This window comes from Pelodiscus sinensis, chromosome 27 (assembly GCF_049634645.1).
Source record: "Pelodiscus sinensis isolate JC-2024 chromosome 27, ASM4963464v1, whole genome shotgun sequence".
Classification (NCBI taxonomy): Eukaryota; Metazoa; Chordata; order Testudines; family Trionychidae; genus Pelodiscus; species Pelodiscus sinensis.
In genome coordinates, this window is record NC_134737.1 from 8366391 (window position 1) to 8387986 (window position 21596).

A 21596-nucleotide genomic window follows, 5' to 3' on the forward strand; every position below is an offset into this window, starting at 1 on the left:
AGAGCCAATGAAAACAGAATGTGGATTTCTGAATGGGAAGCAGTGACTTTGCAGCAGTCTTTGTGTGACCAGAGTAAAGCTGGAAGACATGGACAGGAACAAGGCTGGAAATATTCAGTGATGCCCATGCCTAGGGAAGGACTAAACCTTAGAACAACAGATATGTGAATAGAACAGGGAATGTTTAGTAGGATGTGATCAGGTTATTTTCTTAGTGTGGGGGGTTTGTTGGACTTCTCTGTACTGAACCCATGTGACTTGTCCCACCCCCGTACACTGCAACTTTTAAACTGAATCCTGGGGAAGCAATTCCCTGTGTTTTCAATCTTTCTTTTTTCAGTTGCTCTGTAACACATAGCAACCAAGTATGTTTTGCCAAGTGTCTTTGTTTTGTTAATACAAATCACCTTTTTTAAGACTATGCTTTGATTCCTGTGTCCTAAAAGGTAGGAGATTCCATGTGCACATGCCTAAAACTGCAAGGACAGCTATTAAGAAATTGAAGGTTGGTTTGGTTTTTTTAAGCGCTCTCCAGAGGAAGGATTAAAGAAGTTGGGGCTACCTGTCATGTGCTTCAATTTATTTTAGATCCAAGGCAAACCAGGACACTCCAGAATAGTAATAGAGATGTAGCTGTGTTAGTCTGTATCTCATAGACACTAACCTCCCCCCCTCATCCCCCGTATGTTCTAAAATCTGATTTGTCAATTTTATACGTGTTCACTTTTTTTGATTGCATCCCTTTGGTATACAGGCAGTCCCCGGGTTACATGGATCCGACTTACATCGGATCCCTACTTACAAACAGGGTGAGGCAACCCCGCACTAGCTGCTTCCCCCCAGCAGACCAGGGAGACGTGAAGCTAGCAGCGCCCCCTCCAGCAGACCAGGGAGACGTGGAGCGGCTTTTCTCAGCAGACACCTCAGCTTGAGAATAAAGGACTGAGGGAAGTGAGGTGTGGGAGAATAAAACTGAGCTCTGGAGAAATGTTTGGCTAGAGTTTCCCCTACAATATGTACCAGTTCCGACTTACATACAAATTCAACTTAAGAACAAACCTACAGTCCCTATCTTGTACGTAACCTGGGGACTGCCTGTATATGGTTGTGCCCATTTTCTTCCACTATTTGATCTGAGGAAGTGGGTCTGGCCCACGAAAGCGCATCACCTAATAAACCATCTTGTTAGTCTTTAAAGTGCTGCATAGTCCTGTCTTTTGTTTCAGTAGGACACTCCAGAGAGACTTAGCCACTTTCTTATTTATTGCCGGCTTTAAGCAGTTAATGTAGTTGTTTAAGTTTTACAAGCCTTAAAACAATTACTATACAATTTAAACCTTAAATACGATACATTCTAAAGCAATTAGTACAGCACCGAACAATGCAAAAGCAATTAATAGAAGATTTATCATATTATAATAATTAAGCCTAGTTCACTTACACTTCACCCGTAAGCCACCTACAGTACTAAACAGGAAGTCATGGTCCCTTTGATTCCCACCCATCAGGACACCATGCACTGGGCTGCCAGTGTAAAAGGTCTATCTACTTCTAGTTACAGCAAGCAGGACCTGGGGGGGTCAGTCCTGCTCTCTCCCTCCCATCGCTTCTTACTACTTTGTCTGTTTTATAGCAAAGCACGACTTGGACATGCTAATAATATTTACCAGTTGATTACATATTGTGTAAGATACCTAAAATGCCCAATGCCCTTATTCAGGATACATCCTGCTATTAGGGTGTTGCAAAAATGATGTGCGTGGTTAAGTTTTATGGCTGTTTCGGTAATTACTGCTTATCAGAAATAGAAGTACCAGTGCAAGGTTGCTTGTTGTGTGTTCTTGACATCATTTGCTGTACCACTGAATCTGCATGATTATGCCAAACGCTCCTGCCTCTCGAAGCTTTCCCTGAGCCTGGCCTGCATGCTTACGTGCACCAGACTTGAGACAGGCCTGGATTTTGCTTGTTAGAGATCCACACTGTGGTCAAGGTAGACATTATTTATTGTCAAGGCAGGGCCGACTAGGCTCCCCTGTACTCCCCCCACAAGAAGAAATTCCGAAGTGTGTCTTCCTGGGTTCTCAAAGAGGTTTTTGCATTTGGGTGGTGGCAGCGTGCCATCCAAGGTCAGGGAATCGGGGACAATGGGGAGTTTTTGAAACAGAAGCCTTTCATGGCAAAGTATTTTAAAGTCTTTTGCAGGCCCCCACCTTCTGCACACGAAGTGCCAGAGTGAGGAACAACCTTGACAGGCAGCACTTGCCATCAGAGCCTCTCGCAAGGATGCCAAGGCTTGTTCTACACTTGAACACCCCACACCCGTGAGCGCCGGAGCTGTGCCAACCTAACCCTTGAGTCGACGGTCGGTAGGTCTGTTGCCGGTGCTTCAAGAAGAGTCCCTATGGATGTGCCACATATCTCGAAGCACTACTGTTCCTGAGCAAGGTAGGTTGACCTAGCGACTGTTGCTCAGGGAGACAGGAAAACCCACTTCCAGGGCTGGAGTGTGCATCCAAGCTACAGCATTACAGCAGCCTGGCTACAGAGCCGTAACTATGCTGCTGTAGGGCCGCTTGGCATAGCGTCACGCATTGCTCTATTAACCCTTATGTCCCTTCCCCATAGCACCTGGGGGAGAGGGGAATGAGGCTCCCCATTGAGACAGGTGAAGGAGAGTCAAGTGCCCCAGCTCCACCCCCTGCTTTTGTGAGAGGAGCCAAATCCCCCAATATGGCCAGAGATTAGGACACAAGTCCAGCCTCACAACAGGCCTCCCCTCCGGCCTCACAGCAGCCCATCCAGAACGGGAACCAGGCCCCCAGAGGGGGACGTGTACTCCTGGCAACGTGCCCTCCCCCACTAACACCCCATGTCTTGCTTGTGGCCTATCACAGTGCTGGAATATGCTCCCAGGCCTGTGTCCTGACCATGACCCCCTCTTCCCTTCCAAGAGCCTTAAATTCAAGTGGAAACCTTTCCTGCTCTAGGAAAGGCCTTTCCTCTAGGAACCTCAGCTCTGCTAAGTAAACAGAGCCTGCGGGATGCCCTAGAAGGGGATTTATATCTGCCCTGCTATTTCTCATGTCCCTGCAGCTCCCAGACGTAACTCAGCAACGCAAGCAGGGAGCTGGTGGTTTGTGACTTTTTCCTCCGGGCAGCCAGCTCCAAGGGCACCAGGTTCCCTGGTGTGACGCATCCCGGAGCCCCTGGCCCCAGAGAGACGGAGTCTCCAAGTCCCTCGATGGGAAATGACGACAGGCAGGCCTGGCTTCTGACCCTGCTGAGACCTGCAAAGCCCAGATGAGAACGAGCAGTTGCCTTCCAGGAGCATGCGGGGACATGGAACGGAACCAGCGTGACCAGGGAAAATCCCCTGGGTCCACTTTCACTGGGAGGGGGGTGATAGGCTGAGCAAAGGCCTGGGGGCAGAAACAAGCTGCCAAGTCAGAACAAAATGCACCCCAAAAGCATCCAAACACTCTGGCTCTGAGTGGGCTACAAGGCCGGAGGCACAGATCTGGGACTGAGGGAACGGCACATCATTGTCCGTTTTCCAGATTTTGGACTGCAGCCCCCTCCCACTATAACTTACAGCAACCTGTTCCAGGCAGCCTTTGGACTGTGCAATAGCCCCTGAATCCTGGGGGCCCACCCTGTATGTCTCACCCCTGCACTGGGGCTTGTGAGAGGGGCAGGCATCCGAGGACAGCTTGTAATGAGCCTATGCTGTGCAGGTACCCAAGGGGAACTTGCATTCATGATGGCCTATAGCGACTGGAGCCAGGCACAGAATCTGCCCCAACTGCGGTCTTCAATAGTCACTTCTGCTGCTAGCATAGGACCTAGGGTGCTCTGTGCTTCCCTAGAGCCTGACCCAAACTCCTCGCTCTAAGCCCCAGATGTGAATTCACAGCTTCCCCCCTGTCACTGAGACTGGTCAGAACTTAATGCCTCATCCAAAGCCCTGAACCTTGGATCTGGATTTTGGATCCTGATATTAGGGCCAATTTGATTTTTGGAGCTGCATGACCAGCCCTGATGCTCTAAGGGGGAGTTTTCATCTGTGAGTTTGGATTGGCCACTTATGGAGGCAGGAAGCTTGGATCCAGTCCTAGAGGCATCTAACGCCAGTATTAAAGGGGGGAGGAATCCGGAGTCGTCTTCTCAGCCATTCTTTAAGTCTTTCTTTTCCTCGGGCCCTGCTGGCAGTGTGCCACAGCTGCGTTCAAAACTACGCTGTTTGAGCGATGAATGCCTGGGTTTGTTTTTTTTAGCTGGTTATGTCATGGCATGGGCCGTTATGTAACCAGGCTCCCCAAGAGAACATTTGTATTGCCTGCCGAGTCATTTCCCACTGTGGTCCCTGAGCCAGAGAGCTCCGAGGGCCCGATCCAGCACCTCTTGAAGACGCCTGCTGAGTTCAGTACACATTGCGCCACTGGCTGGTTCGCTGATGTGCGGGACTGGGCATTTTCTACGTGCACTGGGGGAAGAAGAAGAAATCAGCCTAGCTCTAGTTCTGCCAGTTTCAGTGATTTAGTTGGGGTTGGTCCTGCTTCGGGGAGGGGTTGATTTAGTTCAGTGCCAGTGGTTCCCAAATTTTATGGCATCACGCCCTCTTTTTGATTTTTGAGAAACCCTCTCCCTCCCCCCAAAAAGGAGAAAAACTTGTTGAGCAAAAAAAAAGGGGGGGGACTGACCAGGGCAGCAAAACTTGATGGGGGAGGGGGGGCTGAGTCACCTCGTGTCCCTGGAATTTCTTCATGCCCCCCAGTTTGGGAACCCATGGTTTAGTCCATTCCTGCTTTGGACTCGATGACCGGCTGAGGTTTCTTCCAACCCTATGATTCTATGAATGAGTTGAGCAGCAATGTACCTTCTGCTAAGAATTCTACTGATTCCCACACCTATTCTGCCTGGAGTAGCATGTGTTCTAGTTGTAGATGGAGTCGCTCATTGCATGTGTGCTTTGCCGGCAGAGTGAGCAGACATCTCAATACTAGGGGCTTATACTCCCCACCCCTGGAAAAAAAATGTCCTGGTGTTTCACGCTTGCTACCGGGTGACCCTTTTAGCTGGTTGCCTGCAACTGTCCCATAGGTGCAACTTGAAAAAGAAGCAAGTTTGGGCTTTGTAAATATTGGATGGATGCTCTTCCCCCACCCCCTTTCCTAAGTGCACAGAGAGCTCAAATTTGCCTTGAGCCTCACCTGATCACTGGTGTGAAGTGGGGACACAACACAACCCTTCTGATTTGGTGGGATTCACCATTCACTTGGCGTTGGTGCAAATGAGCATGCAAAGTGGAGATGGGTCCAGTGACAAGGCCTGGACCTTCGGCGGGGGTAAAGGAAGCCATGGAGCGGTGACAGTGTTCATCAGCTGAAAGGCTGCTCCCAGGTCTCCTCTGGCTTTCACTTTTTGATTCACCTGAGCTAAGTGTTCTGGTCTGGGAGCAGCTGTGCGTGGGGTTCCGCAACGGACAAGGCAGCAGTGAATCAGGGGACACGTTTTGGCGAGCCCCTTACAGTGACAATTGCTTTCAGCAGGGTCCCTGATTTTGATCGTGGGAAAGGACACCTTGCTTTGATGCCTGGCCCGGTAGCTAACGGGGGGACTCTGCTGCTAATTGGCAGACCTGGGACTGAGCCTCACTCCCTGGGCTACTAGGAAATCGCACCAACGCCACAACATTTCCTTTGAACCAGCACTTCCCACCCTGTGTAATTTACTATATTGCCACACACAGCTAGAGCTCTTCCGTCATCTGACCTGTGTGCCAGCCCTGCGGTGCCCTTTCACCTGGGGGAGGGGAGCGAAACAGCTGGCTTTGGGAAATTCCCTGCTCACCAGCGCTGCGTCCAAGGCAGCCTGTGGGAAAATAAATATAGAGTCAATTAAAGAAACCCAACCCCTGTGCCTGTCCTTTAAGGCCCATCTTAAATCTCTTGGGCTCCATTCAAGACCAGACCAGTGGCTTTGTGGGGCTGGGTGATGGCACCAGCAAGCAGGGAGAATGGGGGACTTGATTTCTCCCTTCCAAAACAGAGATGAAGTGTCAGACTGGCCACCGTGCTCACTTGGTGGTGTGAAATCAGGCACAGAAGGATTTTCAGAGCTGCTAGCACACACGGCTCTCGTTTCTTTCAGTGGGACATCAGACTACTTATATTGATGTCTCAGGCTATATCCACGCTGCAAGGTCTTTATGCAAAAACCTGTGGAGCGTCCACACCTCAAATGTGCTTTTGTGCAAGTAAATCAACAATCAACAGCAGAACAGAGGGCTTTTTCCAGCGTAGGTAAACCTTCTTTTATGAGGCATAACTCCTTTTTGCGTTACAGCTATTGTGCAAAAAGGCAAGTGTGGACGCTCCGCAGGGGTTTTTGCGCAAGAAAACCCTATAGGAAAAAGCACAGTTGCTCTGATGGCCATTCACAGAATGGCCACCAGAGCTTTCTTGTGCAAGAGCGTCCATACAGTGTGGACGCTCTCTTGTGCAAAAGCACATAACTTTTGCGATGCGCTTTGAGTGTGGACATGCTCTTGTGCAAGACATTTTTGCACAAAAACTCTTGCGCAAGAAGCATATAGCGTAGATGTAGCCTCAGTATGGATTTAGGGGTGCATCCACATCAGTAATTCCCTTTCCCTAAATGATTTGTGTGTAACAACCAGACGGGTCAGTTCCCTGAGAAGTCCTTTGACGTCAGTGGAGCTGAGCTGCTTTACAGCAGCTGAAGATCCTGCTAGTGGCTTTGAGGGAGGTAGTTAGTGGTTAAAGCTAGCGCAGGGCCGGGTGTCTTGGGTTCTATTCCAGCTGTGCAACTTTTGGGTGAAACCCTCCACCCATCTGCACCTCTGGGGAGGAGAAATTTCACCCACTTTTGCAAAAATCCCAACAGTTCCTAGAATGAACATCATTACGATAGGCTCAGCTGGGGTAAATTCACCCTCACTCTATAGACTTCTGTAGAACTGGCTTGATTTACACCCACAGGTGGTGCGGCCCATGTGCCAGAAATGCCAGCTATTATTAATGCCAACTCCGGTCATCTGAAGAAGTGTGTTGTGCCTACGAAAGCTCATGATCCCATCGACATGGTTTGTTAGTCGATAACGTGCTACCAGACCATTTGTTGTTTTTTTACGTTTATCCTGTACAGACTAACTTGGCTCCCCCCTGAAGCTGCTATTAAATCCTTTGAGATCAGTTTGGAAATGCTAATCAATGAAAAGAGCCCAGCTGAGCTACATGGTGAGATTTAAAAAAAAATCCTTTTATGCAGTGCTGTTGCCCTTGTAGACCTGACACGACTTGATCTGCCGTATTGGGACGTACACCGCACCGTGTGTGTCTGTGCACCCCACCCAAGCTGCCCTTTGCCAGGAAATGAGGTCACGCCCAGCTCCAAAATCTGTGGACCTACCGGGTGTTCCCATTGGCAGGGTTTGTGATCCCCCCTGTCGTCGTCCAATCCGCATGGAGCAGAAATGTAAACAGACGCAGAAGGGTTGGCTATAAAAGCTCACTGTGCTGTCCCTCTCCTCTGATGCAAGCAGGAATCCAAAGGGGAGCAGGAGAGATCCATGCAGACAGAGCAAACTAGAAGGATGGAGCGGTATTTGATCTTTGCGATGACGACTTGGAGTGCAGGGTTCCTCTGCTCTTCCACGGATGCTTTCCAAAGGTATGTAACCAAAGGCCTAAGGCAGGGGTGGGGAACCTGTGGCCCCCGGCTTGCCTGGGTGCAGCCCCTGCAATTCAGGGCATCCCGCCTCCAGCATCAGGGAGCTGGTGTTGGTCCTCCAGCCCTGCGACCTGCCCAGACCCTCCCCCCCATAACCGCTTTGCTCCTGAAGTCGACCTCCCAGGCAGACCCCTCAGCCCGCTTCTGCACCCATCTTCCCGCTCATACCCTGCACCCCCACTCCTCTCCAGCACCCTACCACCTCCCCAGACCCACCAACCCCCAACCCACTCCTGCACCCTCCCTCCCACTCAGACTCCACACCCCTAGCCTGAGTCCTGGCAGCCTCCTCCCACACACTGAACTCCTCGTTTTTGGCCCCGCCCCACACAGTCTACTAGCCTGAGCCCCCCTAGGCTCTGGTGTGCGAGGGGAGTGAGGGGAGAATCTTTCTGCGTCTCAGTTGGGGGCCATGTCGGTGAGGTGCACGGGTGGTTTTTTTATTATTTTATTTCTCACCTTTGTGTGGCCCCCGATTGATTTTCCTGTGGGTCAGCGCCCCCTACCTCCCCCCAAATAAAAGTCCCCCAGCCTAAGGGATGGAGTGCACACATGTGCATGTGCTCATCTCTCGTCTATGTTTCTTTTCTCTTTGGCTGTCCCTGATGACAGGGGCCCAACCCTGCCACAGGTATAAATCTGAGCAGCTCCATGACTTTCCATAGAACAATGGTGATTTCTACCAGCGGAAGAGCTGGCCCTCACTTTTTGAAGGCTCACTGCCGGGTCTGGGCTTTCTTTGCTCTCAGTCCCTTTGGGAGGCTGCATTGGTCAGCAGTGTCTCTACTTAAAAAAACAAAGCAGGGCAGATCCAGGCTTTTCATTTAAATCTTAAACTCTCTGTGGAACTGGTGAAGCAGAGGCAATGGTACAGTCAGCCAGCTAAGCTGGGTTTATTTCGGCTTTGTGTTGCTAGAGTGGTGCAGAGCATCCAGAGCATGCACAACAAATTTTGGCCTGTTAGCCTACTTAGAGACCCAGATAGTAATTGCCAACCTCTGCCATGCCTCTCCGAGAAGGACAGGTAGCACACAACATCCACCTCCCGCATTTCCTCTGTTCCTGCCCATTTCTCAAGGCATTGGATCCAATTCTGAACTCATTTACACTAGTATAAATTCAGAGTGACTCCAGATTTCCCCAGTGCAAATGAGATGAGGAGTCATCCCACGCAATTTAAACAGGGGAAGTTCCTATCCATGGGTGATGGTTTCAGGGCCAGGACAATGAATTCTCCACTCTGGGTGTCAGGTTAATGTAGGGTCTCTCAGGAGATGTCTAGACTGCAGGCTTCTTTCGGAAGAAGCTTTTCCAAAAAAAGAGCTCTTCCAAAAAAAAGTCTTCCAAAAGAGAGTGTCTGCACAGCAAAAGCGCATCGAAAAAGCGATCTGCTTTTTCGAAAGATAGTGTCCACACTGAATGGACGCTCTCTTGCATTTCAGCTGTGATTGCTATGGACGGAGTGGCCACCAGGGCACCTGTGCTTTTTCCTCTTTCCTCTTCTTTCAAAAGAACTCCATCTTTCTCGTCCACACATGTCTTTTTCCGAAAAAGCTCTTTCGGAAAAAGACTTCTTCCTTGTAGAAAGAGGTTTACCAATGTTGGGAAAACCCCTCTGTGCTTTAGATTTTTTTTTTCAAAAGAACACGATTGCAATGTGGACGTAAGTGAAGTTTTTTTCAGAAAAATGGCCGTTTTTCCAGAAAAAAACTCTGTAGTGTAGATACATCCTGGGAAAGGCTGAGGCAGCTGCAGGGGGTTAGACTGTGGGGGCCAGGAGCGGTCCGAGGCTGGCTGTGGCAGCTGGCGCCCCAGGCGGAAGGAGCAATTGGCGCCCCCGTCTGCACGGCCGTCAATGACCGTGACACAATCATCATGCACCCGGGCACCCTATGATGTCATCATCGGACGCCCCGGGCCAGCGGCGCCCTAGGTGACCGCCGAGTCTGCCTAGGCTCACGGGCCGCCCCTGGTGGAGGCAGAAACTTGAGAGAAATGGTAAGTTGGAGGCTGTGCTGCTACTTAGGAGGCATCTCTTATTAACAAAGTAAAACCCTCAGTCAGGTCTCTGAGAACAGAGCATTTTTTAGCCTTGGTGTAAAAGCCCAGCGGGACCAGTCAGTAGGGTCACCCCAAAGGATGGTCTTGGATTGGAAACTGAACCCCAGTGCTCCTGAGCTTTGGGAAAGGCTGGACCTGAATCTGGCTACTTGAGTCCCTCTCTCATAAAGCAGTTGATATTTTCTGGTTAAATTATTTTTTCGGTGAAAAATGCAAACTTGGTGACATGGAAATGTGGAAATGTTTCCTGTGTTCGTGTTTGGGTTTGCCACATTGTGTTGGGCAGCGGGGAAAACTCCAAAAATGCTGAAAAAATTGAATGTTTTGATTTTTTGGGAGAGAGGGGGTTGGAACCACTTCTCATTTCAAAATTTCCTTCAATTTTATTTAAAAGTCAAAATCTAAACAAAACATTTCATTCAACCCAGAGCAACATTTTGTTCAACTTTTCCAACTGGCTAACAAAGTTTGAAAAGGTTCATTTGTGGGTGGACCTAAAAGATTATTTGTTTAGTTTATTTTTCAGAATTGCCAGTAAAAAAATCCATTGTTTTCCCAACTCTAATCTTTACTCACCAGAATGAGGGAAGAGGCATAGGGAAATCAAAGGGTAGCATTTTCTAAAGGATTAAAATGACTTAGGAGCTGACGTCTTGTTTTGAAAAGTGACTTGGGCATTTTTAGGACGCTATGTCTCGTTGCAAGTCAGTGAACGTTTCATCCCAGACTGAGGTGAGATAACATGAAGAATGACTGGAGAAAGAAAAACAGACAAACATAGAGAAAGAGAAAGAGAAACCCACAGAGAAGGGAAAATAAAGATGAAGGCAAGTGGTGTAGACCAGGATGGAAACAAGAGAGGGAGAATACACTCTGCAGGAGGGGAACATGGGAGAATGAGAAACGTTTCCAGCCAAAAGAGAGCAAGGTGGAGGAAGGAAAATAAGTGCAGACGCTCAAAGACAATTAGCCAGCTGCTGTATGGGGACACTTCTCTTTCCTCTCCAGAATCAGAAATGCCCTTGGCTTGATAATCTGTCGACTTGGTCTGATGTGGCAAGAAGGAGAAGCATGTGGCTTGAGCCTGGATGACATTTCAGGAGTACAGGGGCTCCAGCAATCAAGGAGCATTGGCAGGGGAAAAAAAGTGACCGTGTCAAGCTATTAGTGGCCACCGATACCTGTATTGTGATCCTGCCCCGATCCCACTGAAGTGCTGCTCTGCCCTCGGAGTCCGTGCTGGATTCAGGGATGCAGATAAGACTTAAAGCCAAGTGTCCACATGAAAAGTCCAGGGGCCCATTCTGTGACTGCAGAGGGAGAGGGGAACCACAGAGCTAAATTCCCGCTCGCATTAGACCGTTCTGCCTTCTTAAACTCCCTGGCAGGGTCAATAGGATGTCACAGAATCCTCCACCCCGGTGCCTAAGCGCTGGCCTCATGCGGTCGTTTTGCTCTGCTCCGCCGGGCCTGGCCTTAGGAGTGAGCAGTGCCAGGCAGCCTGGGCACAGGTTTGTGCAGCCCGGGGCTGCTTCTGCCAGTCACAAAGCTGCTTCCTCTTCCCATAGGCTCCCAGGGGCAGTTTGGGGCCTCCAAGGCCTGTGGCATGTTTAACGGCAGCCTGTGAGCTCCGGATACTAGTCAGGTGGGCTGAGCTGTCCCCGTCCGGTCGTGCTGAGGCAGGTGCCTGCTGCCATCTAGAGGAACCAAGTTGGACCCACCAAGCCAAACCAGCTGCTGTGGTTTGGAAAGTTGGGTCTCTCCCTGCACCGGGGCTTTCTCCAGGCTGGATTCTGTTCTCAAGCCAGTTTTGCACTGGAGTGACTTTGTTGAGTTCAGTCACCAGCGCCAATCAGAGCAGAATTGGGCCCAGATTAAAGAACAGGAACGTGGGGCTTTTTCAAGCATTTATGTGCAACAGGCCAGACCCTTTACTACCATCGGCATTGCCCCCGCTGATTCTATGACCCCAGCTGAGGTCTGGCCCCATCTTTGCAGAGGAAATGTGACACCTTATCTGGCTGCTCATGCCAGGCACCTTGCCACTGTCTCCCTGGCATTTTTCCTCCTTTCCCCCAATTCTTAGGATCCCATTAAAGAAAATGCCCTCAATCCGTCAGACCTTGCAAGAGATGGGTGTGAAAGTGTCGGACGTCTTCCCTGTCCTGAAGCAGGATAAATACGCCGGCGCCGCAGGCCCTCGGAATGGAACGGCCCCCACTATCCTCACCAACTATCTGGACGTGAGTTCTCCCAATCTCCTTAGGGAGTGGGGCGGCTTTCTCTGTCCCTAGTGTGGACGCAGCTACCTCGGTGAAAGGAACTCTGTACTGAGCCTGCTATTTCCACTCGGGAAGCCCATCCCTTCTGGCTAAGCTATCTCACATCTTTTAGAGTGACATCCGGGCTTGAGTCAAAGGCTTCAGATGATGGCAAATCCGCCACGTCCCTAGGGAAATTGTTCCAGACGTTTGTTATCCTTTACGCAGGCTCGCCAAGGGAAACAGACAGGAGTGTGAGGTACAGTGTGCTCATTGGGGCTGGAACCATCTTGTGTCACCCTGAGTCCACTGCCAGGGAGGCAGCGTGGTCTAGTGTTTAGAGCTGGAGCCAAGGAGTCGGAACTCATGGCTTCGGGTGGTGGCCCTGCGACTAACTTGGTGGGTGATGTTGTTCATCTCTGCAGGTATAACCACCCCGTGAGCGAGCCTGTGAGCCCGGGGTCACAGATTGGGGCTTACAGAGCTCCTGCGACCAGATTGAAAATGGCTGGGGAGGCAACACTTCTAAAATGCAGGCTCTGAAGCCCAGCCTCATCCAGAGGCTTCGGGGTTGCACTGCAACATTGCCACAGCACAGCTCAGCATAGGGGTGCACCCTCTGCGAGCCCAAGTCTGTGGGCCTGTGCTCAGAGGTGTAAACACACCCCATGTGTCTCCATTTACACGCCTGTAATATCTCTCTGGCCTGGGAATTTATCTGGTCCCTGTTGCTGTTGTATCTCAATGCACCACAACAGTGAATGAGCTTATCCCTCTGCCACCCTTCAAAGACGGGGGTCTAACTCCATTGTACTGCTGGGAAGCTACGGGAGGCCTAGTCAATGTTCCCTCTCATCTTTTCTATCCACGTGTGGATTTTTTTCCCATCCATGTGCAGAATAATTTTATGCGCACTGAGGCATGTGTGAATGTGCACCACCAGGAGAAACACAAACCTAGTTGTGGGTACTCTGCTAATCAGCTGAACAATATTTGAATCTCTCCTCAGCAGCCACACAAGCGTTCAACTTACAGGGAACATGGGTCCTAGCCCTGTTTCAGGCTTGGCATTGCAGGGCCTATGCAATTTAGATGGCTAAGGCCCTTTTTCAGAAAGGGATTCAGGCAGTTTGAAGGTCAATGGGACGTAGGCTCCAAAGTATCTACATCAGGTCTGGAAATGGCTTAGGCTTTGCAATGCTGAGCAGAGCAACCCCTCATTCCTCTTTCAAAATTGGGGCTTAAGTGCCATGCCCAAGGTCTCCCAGTGTGTCTGTGGCAGAGCAGGACCAGTGATACCTATCGACCAGGGTGGCATAAGTAATTAAAGCTGGCTTATGGCTTTGAGACAAGGCTGTTGTTAGGGTGTATCAACGGGAACGCAAGTCATTCTAGCACAAGTCAGCTCTGCCACAGCTCTCATTCTGTTCTAACGCTCCACCTGTGTGCTCTCCAGACCCAGTACTTTGGCGAGATCAGCATTGGCACACCGCCACAGACCTTCAAAGTGGTCTTCGACACGGGCTCGGCCAACCTTTGGGTGCCTTCCTCCAGATGCTCTCCCCTCTACAGCGCCTGTGGTGAGCCAGATTCTGGGCTGGTGCAAAGTAGGGCTGACTGCATTTGACTCAATAGAGTGGGAGCAGAAGGAGACCACAGCAGAAGGGGAGGGTGGAAGAAGCCTGCGGGATAGCAAAGTGCACGTTCACACCCCAACGTGCATGGTGATGACCGGGAAACGCTACTTCCAGATGGGACTGTATGGGCCACGAGGCAGGGAAGGGTTCTGGACTCAGCCATGTGGTGGGAGAACATCTGTGATTATAGCAGGAGAATATGGAAGAGGGGAGAAAAGGACTTGAATGCCGTCTGAGAACACATCTCAGGGAGTTAGGGATGTGAGAATCCTGCCACACAGGAACCTGTGGAGGGAGTCTGATCTTGTGATGAAGAGATTCAAAGATCTGGGCAACTATTCTTTGCCCTGACACTGACTCTCTGTGTGGCCTTGGGGAAGTCCCCTCATCTCTCTGAGCCTGAGCCAAAGCCCACTGAAGTCCGTCGAAAGACTCCCATTGACTTGGATGGGCTTTGGATCAGGCTGTCTGCACAATGGGGATAATTCTCCCTGACATCAGCAAGGAAGGGCGAGGAGGAATGAATTCACTGTGGTGAGGTGCTCCCGTACTATAGCGATGGAAGCAGATAGTGCTGACCTGTCCTGCTGATTGGCTTTAACTCTCCTTTCAAATGTATCTCCCCAGTGTCTCACAACCGCTATGACTCTTCCAAATCCCGCACGTACCTGGAGAACGGAACGGGGTTTGCGATCCAGTATGGATCAGGGAGCGTGAAAGGTTTTCTCAGCCAGGATGTTGTCATGGTAAGTGCTAGCTAAGCCATGCTATGTACAAACGGAAGCCTAGGTAATTGTCTGCTCCAAAGGCCATTGAAGTCAATGCAAAGGCACCCTCAGACTCCACTAGCTACTGGATCAGGCTATAAACCCCCCGGGATAGGCTAAATCTTCAGCTAGTGTGACTTAGTAGCACTGTTCCAGTGTAGCCCCGCCGATTAACTGAGCTGGGGGGTCTGACCCAATGACTCAGTGGATTTCTAAAGCCTCTCCCATTTTGAGTGCCAGCAGCTATGTCCACATGGACAGTGCTTGGCAGTCCAATGCAGAGTCAATAGACACCCCAGCTTGCCACAAGCTAAATGTCCATGCGCACACGCCCTTACTGCTTCCTTTACATGAAAGCTGAGCTTCTCCCCCAATCACTGGACTCGAGGAGTTTATGCTTAGAGTATTGTGAGTGTCCTGAAACAATCAAGAGAGCCAATAACAAAGAGTGCAGTAGAGTTGGCTTAAACTCCAATTGTTTCGGACCTCCGCAGGCATTATTAGTTGCATGGGGGTAGGCAGTGTTTCTCAACTAGTGGTACGAGTACCCTTAGTGGTACTCGAGAGAAGTCGGCGGGGGGAGGGGGGTGGGGACGTCAACTCAACTGAAATTTGGAGAAAACTAAATTTTTGTTTGAAGTTTTACAGCACTTTATTATTTTGGGACTTTTTACACCCACAAATTTCATTGCCTGCCCAGCTATGATTAAGTTATTTAAAAACAAATGTGTTGCAGTGGTAAACAAAAATGTGTGTGTCTGAAAACTGTAGGTACTGGGGTACTTATAATTTTTTTTTTTAAAGGGGGTACTTCTAATGGGGTTTTTTTTTTTAAAGGTTGAGAAACACTGGTGGTAGGGGCCTTATTGGACTTTCCCCCAACTAGAGGAGAATAGTGTTTGTGGCTTCCACTGCAGCAGTGTGGAGCCAGATTAAGAAGCCCCAGCTCCCCTCGGAGATCTGTGGGTGTTGTGGGGCTCAGCATGAAAACCGGGCACTTGGGATGGATGATTGGCATTCCTTTGCATGCCCTTGAGCCGCAGTGGCGTTGGGGCTCGAGTGAGGGTGGAATGGCTGAGGCGTTTCTTCCCCTTGGCTATTCCCAGCTTCTGCAATAGTGGCTGGTCCACACTGGCTGTGGACAGGTGCGTCTAGGTTAGAGCTTGACTCTGCACTAGAGCCTGTAGCAGCCCTAGAAATGCCAGGGTCAGGGAGCATCGCTGCTTACAACCAGCATAGAGATGAATCGGGATCCTTTGTGCTCCCCCTCCTCTTGTGTGTTTAAATGAGCAATACCCAAGCCCTCAATATTTGTGCTCCAAAGTGAAAAGCTCAAAACCCCATGCACTTTGCATTGTCTCATCCGCTCCTCTCCCCAGGTGGCCGACATCCCCATTATCCAGGTCTTTGCTGAGGCCACGGCGCTGCCTGCTTTCCCCTTCATCTTTGCCAGGTTTGATGGGGTGCTGGGCATGGGGTACCCCAGCCAGGCCATCGATGGCATCACCCCGGTGTTTGACCGGATCCTCTCCCAGCAGGTCCTGAAGGAGGATGTGTTCTCAGTCTACTACAGCAGGTGCGTGTTGCTGGGAGCAAACGGCCAGGCAACCTGCAAGAATCTCTTAGTTTTGTACCATGTGGGGAGTCTGGGATTCACTGCTGCAAGAGCAATGAGTGGGAGAGTTTGTCTGGGCTCCAGGGGTGAAAGGAAATTACATTTCTGACAGCGTCTGTCCTGTCTCAACCCGGGTCCCTACCAGCTCTTTCAATAGCTGCCTGCTGGCTTGTGCCGCAGCTCAGCCAGCTCTTGCCGGAGCAGCACACTGTCACCTCTGCTGAGTTCAGAATTAGGCCCTGGTGTAGCATGGCCTTCGCTGCCTGTTCAGGAGAGACCTGAGGTGGGCAGGGTTGGGAAGCAGGCTTGGAATTGAATAAGAGAGGAGCTGCGGGCCAGGGTAGAAAGGCAGAGGCAACACTGTGTGGGTGCCCGGGACTGGAATAGCAGGAGGGGCGATGGATCAAGATTGAGGGGCTCAGGCCTGCTTATGTTGGGGAACCCTTTACTGGAATAACCAGGTGTGTGGCAGCTCAGAGAGAAAGGTCGAGCAGGTCAAAAAATGTCATTCAAAACATCTTTTGGTAGAAAATGGTGTTTTTGTATGTGGGGGGGAGGGGATAAATGTTCTGTGAGAAATATCCAAATATCTTATGAAAAAAGGGACACCCCCAAGCCTGAGGCTGGTTTGGTTTTCAGGGGCTGAAAATGGGGCGGAGGAGAAGTCGGGTTTTCAATGAAAATCCAAAACTTTTTGAGGGAAAATGCAGATGGACACCCACTTTCCAGCCAGCTTGCATGAAAGGCCTTCGGGAGCGTGGTTTGGGGGAGGTGTATCCCGGAGCCGTCTGCACTGTCTGGCTCACGGGAGCCATGAGACTAAATTCAAAGGACACAAACTAATGAGCACCCAATCCGGAAATAAGAACGTGACGCGAAACCTGCAGCTCTCGCGTGCTCGACTAAAGGTGCGACGGTCAGTGAGGATCAGAGCCTAACGACTCCTCCCCCAAAGTCCTGGGAGGCCAAATCCTCAGCTGATGTAAATCTGTGTAACTCTGTACCAGCTTACACCAGCTCAGGAGCTGGCCTGCTGGCATGCAGAGCTCCTGAAGGCAAAAACCCCCTCGGATCCTGGTTTGATTCGCTTTCTCTTTCTTTGCAGAGCGTCGAAGTAAGAACCCTCTCAAGGCAGCACCACACTAACAACCCCCCTTGCACCCGGTTCTGGGTGGTAAACTCTGCTAGCTCTGCCAGAAACGTGCCCCCCAAATGTCTCCCTTTAGCAGCCCAGGACTGGTTCGTATGAGCTATCTCATTGCATTTCCTGGGCAGGAAGCCCCGCCATTGACATAGGAGGTCAGTGATGCTCACTGGAACACGCCTCGGCTTCTAAAGCACAGCCTTGCCCAAGCAGCCCGGTGGCAGCTTTGCTGGGTGTGAACCTTGAGATTCCCCAAAAGCCTCTAATCAGAGCTTTCAGTGTGTAGAGCTATCTCCCAGACCCAATGCGCCCTCCAATCTTTTCCATCCATGTGTGGAATACATTTTTTGTGCGCACCAAGGCATGAGAACGTGCAACACCAGTAGAAACACGAAACCTAGCAGTGGGTGCTCTGCTAATCAGCTGGGCAGCGTCTGAATTTCTCCTGAGTGGCCACACAAGCGCATGGCTTATAGGGAACACTGTCCCAGGCTCTCATCTCCTGCTAACTAACTCCCTTCACTTGATTCATCTGGGCCATCGCTGCAAATGGGAACTCCGCAAGGCTTGGTCTCTGCGGGGTTTCCCCACCCCGGCCTTTCTGGAGAAGGGACAAGCTAGGAAGTAACTCTCTTGCGTTGTATGTCCTAGGAACTCTCTTTTGAAACCTGGAGGGGAAATTATCCTTGGAGGAAAGGATCCAGCCTACTACACCGGGGATTTCCACTACATGAACGTCAACAAGAAAGGCTACTGGCAGATCAGCATGAAGGGGTCAGTAGCAGGGAGAATGCCTGGCCCCTACAGAGCCGCCTGCCTCCAGGGGCCCTGAGCCAGGTGGGGGAGGGCAGCTCTGCACCCATGGAAGGGGCGGGACCGAGGGTGGATGGGGCGGGGCCAAGGGCCAAAAGAGTGGGACCAAGGGCACTTGGTCCTCAGCCCTACCTAGAGTGTAGAGCGTATGCGCACATACACACACTCACACACACACACACACACACCAGCCCTTAGCACTATCCCAAGCTCACATCACACTGGAGTGGTGCTCTGACGGCAAATTAAAGGACCGGGGACTCGGGCCACTACCGGCAGCTAGAATCCCGGGCTTCTTTGAATTGCCTGGCCCCAGGGTAATTTCCCCCTTTACCACTCCTCCCTCCACCCCTCCTCCTCTGCCATCCATCAGTGGGCCTGACTGGCGACCGGAGTGCGGCAGGGAGAGGTTGGGAGGCAGTCACAGCTCTGTCTTTCATGCCATAGGGTGTCCGTTGGGGCTGAAATGCTGTTCTGCAAAGAAGGCTGTTCGGTGGCCATCGACACAGGAGCCTCCTACATCACCGGCCCAGCAGGCTCCATCGCCGTGCTGATGAGAGCCATTCAGGCGACCGAGCTGGCGGAAGGAGGGGTGAGTAAACCCACCTTTCGCTCCTGCACCTCTGTTGGCTGGTTGGCGAGTTAGGGTACACAACACCAGAAACTTCTCCTTTCTGAAGCCTGGGGTCAAGGACTCCAAGGTCTGGCAAGGGGATGGGTAAGGAGAGAGATTTCTTTTGGGCAAATAGTGGGCACCCCAAGCCAGAGGGAGGTGCATCTGGCAGACCAGGATCCCTGCCCCCCCGGTATTTACTATCTTGCTAACTCACTCTTGGTCTCCTTCCAGCTTCTCCCATGGGGTGGCTCCTCGCTGGGAGGCTGGGTGAGATAGTCCTCAAAGTCCAGAGGAGAAGGAAGACGGTGTTGGGGGGACAGTGATGTGGGCTGTCCCGCACTATCCAGTCCTCATTGCTAGTGTGGGTCTGTATTATTCAATGAGATGCAACAGCTTCTAGCTGCCTACAGTAGGTTCCTTGCTGGGCCATTGTGCTCTGAGCTCCGTAGGACCTCATAGCCTTCTCCCTCCTTCCTTTGCTCCAGTATATCGTTGATTGTGACAAAGTCCACCTGCTGCCTGATATCTCCTTCCACCTCGGCGGGAAAGTCTACGTGCTCAGCGGCTCAGCCTACATCCTCAGGGTGAGATGTCTACCTTCTCTTATCAATGGAACTAGGCCGTGGCAGAGAAGGTTGCTGCTTCTCCATACAAGGGATTGCTGTTTGATGCCCATCAAAGAACGTGGGACATCATTAAGGGCAGACAAGGGTTTAGCAAGAGATCGCTTCATTTCTGGCCGTTCCCCAGTTGTGTTCTTTTTCTTTCTGGCTCTGAGCTGTTCTTTTGGGTGTTGTCTGCCAGGGGCTCCAGATTTATGTCCACAAGCAATGGATCTTTCATTGCAATAAGTAAATTTCCCCGTTAGGTATCATAGAATCATTCTTGTCGCTCTTCTCTGTACCCTTTCCAATTTCTCCACATCTTTCTTGAAATGTGGCGCCCAGAACTGGACACAGTACTCCAGCTGAGGCCTAACTAGTGCAGAGTAGAGCGGCAGAATGACTTCACGAGTTTTGCTTACAACACACCTGTTGATACAACCTAGAATCATATTTGCTTTTTTTGCAACAGCATCACACTGTTGACTCATATTCAACTTGTGGTCCACTATGACCCCTAGATCCCTTTCCGCCATGCTCCTTCCTAGACAGTCGCTTCCCATCTTGTATGTATGGAACTGATTGTTCCTTCCTAAGTGGAGCACTTTGCATTTCTCTTTATTAAACCTCATCCTGTTTACCTCTGACCATTTCTCTAACTTGCTAAGGTCATTTTGAATTATGTCCCTATCCTCCAAAGAAGTCGCAACCCCACCCAGTTTGGTATCATCTGCAAACTTAATAAGCGTACTCTCTATCCCAATATCTACAACATTGTATCTTCACCTTCTTATCACTGTTGAAAGTGGGCCACATCCACCATGTTTGAATTAGCGCTGATGTAACACTCCCATCTCTGTCTCCCTCCCCTCTAATACTTTCACTTTTTGCACCTGACGAAGTGAGCAGCAACTCATGAAAACTTGTACCCTACCCTAAGAAAATTGTTAGTCTTTGAGGGGCTACTGGACTCCTGAAAGTTGTGGAGGTGTCTGGATAAACTAGGGCCTAGCTCCAAACCACACCCTTTCTCATCTTCACAGCAGAAACCTCAGGAATGCAGTGTGAATTCTCAGGGGCAGGAGAACCCGGTGTGAGGGGTGGGACTGGAGTAGGGAGCAGGAATCTGGAGCAGGAAAGCATAGACTGAAGTATGGACCATGTGCCTGGGAAAAGAGACTGTGGTGCTAAGTAGTAACCAGGGGAGGCAGTTAACTGAGGCATTTCATAGTCTGGGGAAACAAATTCCAATCCAGGGCAGGAATCTCTTCCCCTGGCTCCTCTCATCATAAGCTGGGTCTCTTTCTTTACGTAGCAATCCCAGTTTGGAGAGGACATCTGCACTGTGACATTCGCAGGTCTGGACATCCCTCCCCCAACCGGCCCCCTCTGGATCCTGGGAGCCAGCTTCATCGGGCACTACTACACTGAATTTGACCGGAGGAACAACCGGATTGGCTTTGCCACCTCCCTCTGACAGCAGGAGTGGAGAGCTGGGTGGGGGGTGGGGAGAGAGAGGTTACCGATTTGGAGAAGAAACCCAAGAGTGCCAAGGAAAAGCATTTCAAACTGTGAAAGAGAATAGCTTAGTGAAGTAGGCCCTTTAAGGCACAAGCATATCCTGTCTATAAGCAAAGTCCACTTTGAAAATCAATGCTACACTTCAGCAACAGGTAGGACCCTATCAAATTTGTGGTCCATTTTGGCCAATTTCACAGCCATAGGTTTTTAAAAATGGTAAATGTCATGGTGGCATAATTGTAGGGGTCCTGACCCAAAAAGAAGTCAGGACAGAGGCGGGGGGGGGGGAGGAGAAAGATTATTGTGGGGGGGTTTGTGGTACTGCTACTCTGTGCTGCTGCTGGCAGTGGCTGCTGGCTTGGAGCCCAGCTCTGAAGGCAGAGCTACCGCCAGCGGCAGTGCAGAAGAAAGGATGGGATGGGATGGGATGGGATGGGATGGTACGGCCACCTTTACATCTGCACTGCTGCCTGCAGAGCTGAGCCCTCAATGAGCCACTGCCATGCTCTGACTGCCCAGCTCTGAAGACAGTGCTAAAATAAGTATGGCAATACCCTACAGCCCCCAAGATAACCCTGCCCCTCCCCTCCTTCCCCCCACAACACCTTTTATTGTCAGGACCCCCCATTTGAGAAATGCTGGTCTCCCTCATTAAACCTTTAGAGCAGGGCTACTCAACAGCGGCCCTGCAGTGCACCAAAACAAAAGAGTCGTCAATATAATAGGTCTTCTGTTGCTATGCATTTTAGTAGTTAAATTCCTGGACTGTCATTGCTCATTAAAAGTGCTGCCCTATGGGTGGAA

General features: G+C 50.6%; 1 protein-coding gene across 1 annotated transcript; it reads left to right on the forward strand.

The window, feature by feature from the left end:
* The first annotated feature begins 7243 nt into the window (after nt 1–7243).
* Nucleotides 7244–21016, forward strand: REN (renin). Its single transcript, XM_006133083.4, has 9 exons — nt 7244–7695; nt 11903–12059; nt 13534–13657; nt 14342–14460; nt 15861–16057; nt 17892–18014; nt 18501–18645; nt 19155–19253; nt 20587–21016. Exons 1-9 carry the CDS (start codon nt 7595–7597, stop codon nt 20746–20748), a joined length of 1227 nt encoding a protein of 408 aa, XP_006133145.2. The 5' UTR covers nt 7244–7594; the 3' UTR covers nt 20749–21016.
* The last annotated feature ends 580 nt before the right edge of the window (nt 21017–21596 follow it).

What these genes read in the sequence shown, in the direction of transcription:
- REN (XM_006133083.4), top strand. Translation starts at nt 7,595, where the DNA reads ATGCAGACAGAGCAAACTAGAAGGATGGAGCGGTATTTGATCTTTGCG. An exon ending in TCCACGGATGCTTTCCAAAG is followed by an intron (nt 7,696 to 11,902) that starts GTATGTAACCAA and finishes CCCAATTCTTAG; the next exon opens with GATCCCATTAAAGAAAATGC. An exon ending in TGGCAGATCAGCATGAAGGG is followed by an intron (nt 18,015 to 18,500) that starts GTCAGTAGCAGG and finishes TTCATGCCATAG; the next exon opens with GGTGTCCGTTGGGGCTGAAA.